The 9,040-nt window shown below is 34.8% G+C and overlaps 1 protein-coding gene across 1 annotated transcript; it reads left to right on the top strand.

Annotated features, from left to right (window-relative positions):
- The first annotated feature begins 2,073 nt into the window (after positions 1-2,073).
- On the top strand, positions 2,074-6,138 carry LOC117336367 (40S ribosomal protein S13). Its single transcript, XM_033896872.1, has 6 exons — positions 2,074-2,268; positions 3,133-3,181; positions 3,333-3,411; positions 3,751-3,920; positions 5,461-5,561; positions 6,064-6,138. The coding sequence occupies exons 1-6, from the start codon at positions 2,246-2,248 to the stop codon at positions 6,095-6,097; spliced, it is 456 nt and encodes a 151-aa protein (XP_033752763.1). The 5' UTR covers positions 2,074-2,245; the 3' UTR covers positions 6,098-6,138.
- Positions 6,139-9,040: the final 2,902 nt, after the last annotated feature.

The following is a 9,040-nucleotide window of genomic DNA, read 5'->3' as shown; positions in this document are numbered from 1 at the left end:
CTTTGTGATCCTACAACAGGAAATCATAGAATATATAAATCTACATAAAACGGGATGTATTTATACAATCATAGCGTTTAGGTGTGAAATTTGAAAATAAATATTAAGTAATTTTTGTATGAATGATATTTGCTTTCATTCAACGTATCCAAAATAACTGAGCAACTTATTAAACTAACGAGCCCGCAGTTTGTGATCTTCTGAAAGAACGAATATTCATATCCTGACGTCCATTTGTCAGAATTGTCTCTCCGTCGTCCAGAGCTACGTTGTCGCTGTTATGCCGTAGCTACCATGTATGCTTGCATGGAAAAGCATCCACATTTTCATCCAGAGAGAGAACATCCATCTACAGTGTAATTATTCTGCTTTTAGCTTCATTATATAAAGGGAATCTCCCGATCTCTCCATATACCATGTAGTTCTTCAAACACCTAATACACGTTTGCAAAATTACAAATAAATTCATTTTCAATATCACTTAAATTTCCAAAGCCCCATACTTCCACAGAATAAAGAATTATTGGTATTACAAGAGAATAAGATCTTTTGAATTGAAGGTCTACAGGTAGAGGAATACTTCAGGTTTTCTTATAAACAGCATAATAACTTTTGTAGACTGTTCCAATAGTTTCTTTTTTGTTTAAAATAACTCCCGTTGTAATTTATTAAGATACCTATAGCTAGATATGACATCACAGACTAGATATGACGTCACAGACTAGATATGACATCACAGACTAGATATGACATCACAGACTAGATATGACATCACAGACTAGATATGACATCACAGACTAGATATGACATCACAGACTAGATATGACATCACAGACTAGATATGACATCACAGACTAGATACGACATCACAGACTAGATACGACATCACAGACTAGATATGACATCACAGACTAGATATGACATCCTAGATACGACATCACAGACTAGATATGACATCACAGACTAGATATGACATCACAGACTAGATATATGACATCACAGACTATATATGACATCACAGACTAGATATGACATCACAGACTAGATATGACATCACAGACTAGATACGACATCACAGACTAGATATGACATCACAGACTAGATATGACATCACAGACTAGATATGACATAACAGACGCTCTTTTCTCATGATCAGCTTCCCGAGAAAACAATCCGACAGTGTCGAACCACACACCTTAATATTTGGTAGTATATATAGTGTATAACACAGGCGTCTGCATTCTGTGTAGTATTTATAGAAACATATACACTCTATTAGACCTACTATAATTTAACTAACTATAGTGGTACACAGTAAATTTAGCTAAAATCCAGTCCATGTGTATATGTACATCTAACAACCACCAGTGACCTAACTATAGGTAATATGAAAATATATTAAATATTTCAAAGGTAACACAAATGTTTTAAAATCTAAAGACATTAATATCCTGTGTGTATTGTTTAACATCCTATCAGCAACTCTGCATGGTCATTTAATGAAATAATGTTAATATATAAACAACACATTAAATATATTTTTAAAATTAGCTTGAAATGAACATCAGTGATAGAGTCAAATCAGTCATGCTTTACCTCACGCAGAACATTAACAATATACTTAAAATGTAAACTCAATTTCATAAAGAGACATTGAATAATTTGTTTAGGCTTTGAATGAATATGGTTCATCAGACGATATGCCAATTAAATCTACATGTACTTCGTTTCAGTACTGTGGCTTTAAACTTAGAACTTTCGTTTTGTATTGCTTTTCGGCACAGCTGGTTCTTACAGCCCCGGACAGGGCAAATCCAACCGTAAATTGTAATAATAACAATATTAAAGTAAAAAAGAATACTTGCGCATAAACCGGCATAATTCACCATAGCTTATAAAACAAAATATCATTAATAAACATATTTTCATCAACGAAAAAAAAAATGTTCAAATGACTATATACAGTAATATATTGATGATAAAAAAATGTACAAGCGTTATCATTACTCCTAAAAAGCTTACCAGTGCATCACCAATTTTAATTCATAAAACCTCTTTTTATCAATAGGCCTACCAATACGAGAAATATACGAGTAATCAAGATAAGGAACGTGTGGGATGGAACGACTTGAGACTGTGCAAGTAACCAAGACAGAGATATAATTACCTCCCCTCTTTAGAACGTGTAAGAGGTCGCATCGGTCGGCACTTCCGTCATCCGGGCCTTTCTCATCACGCTGCCATCATGGGTCGTATGCACAATCCCGGGTATGCTTCTCACAGAAATAAAACACATTTCTATCATAACATACACATTGAATTTGAGTTCCCCTGATCATTTACATGTTCAATGACGGAATTTCACAGGGTGATATTCTGAAAAAATCTTCATTAAGCAAAAAAACACATTGCTATGATGGCGTAGTTGAGCGAACTTCTCCCACGTGGGTGAATGTGATCGGCAGTGTTTAGTGTTATTAGCCTTTCACTGTCATTAAGAAATATGTCAGAAACTAATACATTAATTATGTTTTCATAACAGCTAACTTGAGTTTCTGTAGTTTCAAATTTGGCAACTGAATGGTGTGTTTGTAATATACCCGGTATCAATATATTAAACAATAATTGGAATGGCACTTTTAAGCAGAATTACTATAATGACTTAATGTCCAACCAGGATGAATTATAAGATGATACAAGTAATATATATATATGTATAAATGTACCTGTGCTTGTTTTCCTTGTTCACTGGTATTCCTAGATTATCATCTGTTAGATTGCTCTAAATATATTTGGGTTATAGCTAGAGGATCTTGTAACATTCTTATGTCTACCATAGTTTCCTGGAAGTTGTTTCAAATAAAATGGTATAGTTCAGTTTTGTTCATTATCTTGTCTGTAACAGCATTAAGTTTTCATGACTTGTTTTGCTTTCAAGAACAGCATTTTGATATGATGCTTCTCAAGAGTTGTGCTTTATACGTTCATGCTTGGCATTCATTTTTCAAACCCATCTTATTCCTAATAACATTATGTTGTATGGAGGCAAAGAGGTCAAGAATAACTATATACATATAATATATACCAATTTAATAATAAACGTGGCTTATTTGATCCGTTTTACTTTTTCAGAAAGGGTATTTCCCAGTCGGCTCTTCCCTACAGACGATCAGTCCCAACAGTAAGTGTGGTGTTATATTTCCATGAGGCTTAATTCCCTACTTTATGAAATAAAATCCCGGGATTTGATTATATTATAGTCATCTATTGAGGAATGACTTAATTTGATATAGTTGATATTATTGATAGAAAGTCCATTATTTAAATTTCAGTGGCTGAAGCTGACATCAGATGATGTGCAGGAACAAATCTTTAAACTGGCAAAGAAGGGGCTCACCCCATCCCAGATTGGTAGGTACATAATATACTAAGCTGCACTGTCAATTCCCCTCATTTTGGATGTGATTCTGATTTTTATGATATTTTTACAGATTTGCCCTGTCTTCTCGTGCTAAGTTTATAAAAGAACTTCAAACACTCTTCTTTTTGTATTCTGCAGGCCAGATAAAAAATAACAAATTTACAGAATTCAGACTTTTAATTGAAACTTCAATATATTTCATTATGCTTATTGTTTATGTTTTAAAGATTGAAGTTTTTGTTAGCAATGACAGGAAAAATATCCCCATAAACTGCTTTTAAATAACCTAGATTAACACGAATCCTCATTTTGTACAACCTGTTTTGTAGGTGTCATCCTTAGGGATTCCCATGGAGTTGCACAAGTACGATTTGTAACTGGGAACAAGATTCTGCGTATCCTGAAGGCCAAAGGTCTGGCTGCAGATATCCCCGAGGATCTGTACCATCTCATCAAGAAGGCTGTGAACATCCGTAAACATATGGAACGCAACAGGAAGGTAACTGATCCTGTCCCAAACTTACAGACAATATTTATCAAGTAGGAAACTCAATGATTTATGTTATAACTAAACAATGGGGTAGGCTATTTTAAAACTAGAAGGTCTAACCATGATCCATCATAGCAAATAATTGTTATTTAGATTGATTGTAAGTCATGCAGTACATCAGTATAAATTGAAAATACTTGGAAGTTACCAGTGATGATCTGCCTTGCTAATTACAGCATTTCACATGTGGTGTCATGTTGTAAACAAAAGTTGCCATGGCAACTCATGCTGAAGCTGAAGTGCAGTGGGCCATCTGAGGTTGAACTGAAGCATATCCAAGTTTATAATGCATCAAGCATTTCAACTTTATTAGTCCACTGTCATCAGATGGTGGGTCATTCAAATTGCCCTTCATCTGTAGGCAATTGTAGGTTGACCATCATCTGTCTGTAAACAATCCTTCTTATATTTCTCCTAGAGTACAAAATGGCTCTTTCTCAAATTCCATGTTGTAGGTTCAATTTTGTCCATAGATTTGTTAAAGTTAAATTTTAGACTGATAGGAAAACAAAATGGCCCACAATTTGCGATTTTGAGAATTTTGACCAGTCTAAATTTGGTACTGCTATTTCTTCGAAACTGCTAAATGGATCTTTCTCCATGTCTAGGTTCCCCTTGGTCCCAAGTTGTGCATAAGTAACTGATCAGAAAGCAAAATGGCGAGCAGGTCACCGTTTTGAATTTTGACAGAAGATATTAAAATCATTGCTATTTCTTGGAAAGAACTTGATGGATCTTTCTCCAATTCCATGTAGGTTCTTCTTTGTCCCTAATTTTACATCTTACATTTTGAGACCCATTGGAAAACTAAATACCCATCAGGCAGTAGATCTGAGTTTTGACAGTTGAAGGTTGTTATCACAATATCTCACAAAGTACATAATGGATCTTTCTCAAAGTTCATTTAGATTTCCCTTGTTACCTAGTTTTGCGTGATCAATTTTGAGACTTGATCAGACAACAAATTGGTTGACAAGACAGCCATCTATGAGAGATGAAGTTTGTAATCACAATTTCTGAGGAAGTAATTGGTGAATATTTCCAATATCATTGGTAGTTTTGTCTTCATCACTTGTTGTAACATATTATAGAGACTGAAGAATTAGAGCACACTTAATTGCTGTCAGTATGATAGATACATGTCGGCAGGTATAGAAAATATCATTCTTACTTGAAACTTAAATGGTGGCGCACCCACCATTTAAGTTTCAAGTAAGAATGATATTTTCTATACCTGCCGACATGTATCTATCATACTGACAGCAATTTAGTGTGCTCTAATTCTTCAGATTTAGTTTCATCCTCTTTTCCAAACATTAAAAGGACACATTGATTTTAGAATCTTGACTCTATTTAGCTTTCTCATTGATTAGTATAGATAGAGAATGTACAATTAAGTAGATGTTGATGTAAATACAGTATTAGAGAATTTGTGCATATTTGTTGTTTTTCCTGTAGTGTTAACAAAGTTCTTCCGTTTTGGTTTCAGGACAGAGATGCCAAATTCCGTCTTATCCTTGTGGAAAGCAGAATCCACCGTCTGGCAAGGTACTACAAGAGGAAAAGGGTTCTAGCACCCAACTGGAAATAGTAAGTAGAAATTTCACCCTAAACTGGTATTAAAATAAAACCATTGCTGATTTGATCAGATAAAATTATATGATAATTTGGTCAAATAAGTAAAGAGAAGGTTTCCGTATCACCTAATTATGAAGGTGTATTCACAACTTTTGTATCTTGTAAATATTTTAAGAACAGATACATATTAAATAGAAGTATGCCTTCCAAAGAAATACTCTCTCTCTTTACTGTAAATGTACTATATTTAGTGCACTTGAATTTTAGTGCATTTCCAAATTTCAACAGATTAGTGATTGATGAATTGGTGTGGAAACAATATTTATTATAGAAACAGTCTATAGAATCTGCAATTAGCAAAATCATAATTTAGCAGAACTCGTCTAGAACAAAAAGCGCTAAAATAAAATTCTGTACATTTACAGTATATTGTGCTAATAAACCTTTCCTGATATTTGATGTCCGCTTTTTAGCTTCAAACTGAACTAATGTGTGTTTTTGTTTCTCTTTGCAGCGAATCTGCAACAGCCGCAGCCATGGTGCAGTAGAGACCTATTTTACTGTAAATAAATGTGATGCCAATCGGGAATATGTCTTGTTTGTTCTGTATTTCAAGAAATTACATTTAATCAGGACTTGTTCAGGGCTTTTCCAGTAAACATCTACCCTACCCCAGGACTCCAGGTTTTGTTAAAGGGGTACCACCTATAGAATTTATTAAATCAATTACATACAAGTAATAGGAAGGTAATCCAACCATGTATAGAAGTAATGTGGAGTCCTGGGGTCAGGTAGATATTTTAATGGAATAGCCCTAAGAGGTTATTTACTTACTAAGATATCTTTTCCTGTCTCTCATTCCAACCACCACTGTATTTGACCTCAATATTTGCTAATGAATATAACAAAGTAGTGCACTAAAGTTGACTTATTTCGGGAAAAAGTTTAAATTAAAATCGGAAATGGAGTCTCTATAGGCAGTCTAGCAGTTGAGGATTGGGTTATTCTAAAAGACTTGGAATTTATTACAGCTATCATATTTTCTGGAAAAAAATTTGGTGACCTGGCTGATACAGATGTGCTTACAAGATTAAATAAGTGTATGACTATATATATGTTCATCTTAAAAGGATATATTTCCTCATTATGGTACCTTTTAATTGATAAAATACGTGATCGGGGGAGGGGGTATTTAAGCCTGTCGCCTGTCTAGAAACAACACTTGCTATCACTATTTCTTAAGATAATTTTACCAACACCACATTTAGGTTACTCTAGTTCCAGCCATCTAATTTCGGGACTGATCGAGAATAGAAAATCTTGGAATTCGACAATTGAAATTTATTGACTTCAGAAAAGTCTTAACTTGGATCATTCTTTAAGAATCTGTTACATAGGACCATCAAGATCATTTAATGGTGGGCTCTCGTTTCAGGAAAAGTATTGTCTTAATTGAACCATGTGTCCACAAATTGAGTCTATATCATCATATACATATAAAATGTAGAACATTGCAAAAAATTTGGACAATAAAGCTTAACATTATCTGAATCCGACTGAAGGAGCCTGCACCAAAACTTAAACTGAATGTTGATGGATGGAGGCAAACGGAGTCTGTTTAAATTTGATGGATGCATAATCGACAAAATAACGAGTCCAGGTGTTCTGAAGAGTAAGCGTCTTCATACAAATCCCATAAAAAGGTCAAAATTTATTGGGATAAGTTGCATTCTCAAATTGATGTAACTATTTGGTGACAACTAAACTATAAGATAAATCAACAAGATAATTCAACGAATTACAGTCCCCCACCGGGTTGTTATCTCGAGATCCAATAGCAATGAGTGTGAATCTCGAGATGCAATAAGGTCATGTATTGAAAGGTGAAGATGTAGTTTACAGAGACCCGCTTCTATACAGGAACCATCCCATTCTCACTAAATACATGTACACTGTAGGTATACTCTATAAATGATCTCTATATAAAGGACACAAGTCTATGAAGGACACCTTTAGTTTTTCTATTGGGTATCCTTTATAGACAGGTTTTACTGCAATAGACATGAAATTGTAATAATAATAACAAGATGTTGTTTGTTATGCTTACATTGAATTCAACAGTACTGTATATTGATTAAATGGTGATCTGAGAAGAACACAGGTTTGTTTGTCACTGGGAATAATTTGGATGAGAAGACCAAGTCAAGAATTCCTCCAAGGCAATGGGTAGGCGTGGTCAGTAGTTGGTGAAGTTTACAAGATTTTTGAAGGCTGTCCATTTTTGCAAAGTCCATGTTGAAATCTCCAACAACAAGAATGTTTGTACACTTATGTAACTTTGCTTGTGTTGTGCATAGCTTGAATAACTGTAATATAGCTGAATTTAAATGGTTATAAGATGTGTTAGGAGGTATATATATGCATCCAAGCAGCAAATTGCCAGTGATGATTCCAACTGCTTCTATTTGTGGTATGTTGATTTCCAATATGGTTTGGATGGGAATTGCAGAGTAGATGACACATCCATGTTTGCTTGGTATAGATATGCACTCCATATCATGTAGGGGAAAATTGTTGTAGTTTTTCACTTTTGTCTCTACCAGACACACAATGCTTGCGCTATTTATTTCTTTTTCGTTTAATAGATCTTCATAGTGACTTCTTAATGATCTAACATTAAGATATGCTATGTTGTATGTACCAGTGTCTGTAGATAAACTGTGATCAGTGTCCAGAGGAAGACTGCAATTGGTTTGGAGGCGTTTCATTTCTTCTAATGCTAAAGAGTTGACATGTATTTTTGATGGATGGAAGGCACAGACTTTCAAGCCTTTCCTTGTCTTTGCTCTACTTAACATCGTATAGATTTGGCCAGGCATTGTGGATTTGACATTTGCTGGAGTTTCCATATCAGCAATCATAGTCTCAAAGGTACTTCCTTGTGACTTGTGCACAGTGATACCCCAAGCTAGTGTTCCAGGAAATTGTGTCCTTTCCATCTGGATGGATTTTGCTTTTTGTGTAAGGAAGAATGCAGCAGTCACTGCTTTGATTGGAACAAGGTCTTTGAATGGACTAGCTTTCTTAGCCTGACAACCTATATTCATGTCGTCAAATTTCACATATATTGTGCCTTTAAGGGGCTTTGTTGGATCAACATGCAGTTTTACAATAGCTTTTACTTAAATGTAGGTCAGAGGTCAAAATATAGCAAAATAAAGGTCACAGTGACCCAGTTTTGGTACGCGACACACCGCCTTCCCACAGGGAACTATACTACCAAGTATAAAGTTCTAATCCTTAATAGTGTAGGAGATAGAACCTGGACAAATTTTTCTTTCTTTAATGTAGGTCAGAGGTCAAAATATAGGTCACAGTGACCCGGTTTTGGTACGCGACACACCGCCTTCCCACGGGGAACCATACTACCAAGTATTAAGTTCTAGTGCTTTATAGTGTAGGAGATAGAGCCCGGACAAGCTTTTTCTTTA

This window comes from Pecten maximus, chromosome 10 (assembly GCF_902652985.1).
Source record: "Pecten maximus chromosome 10, xPecMax1.1, whole genome shotgun sequence".
In the NCBI taxonomy this organism is placed as follows: Eukaryota; Metazoa; Mollusca; class Bivalvia; order Pectinida; family Pectinidae; genus Pecten; species Pecten maximus.
The sequence above is the reverse complement of the archived record's forward strand: the minus strand, read 5'-3'. Positions and strand labels throughout refer to the sequence as shown.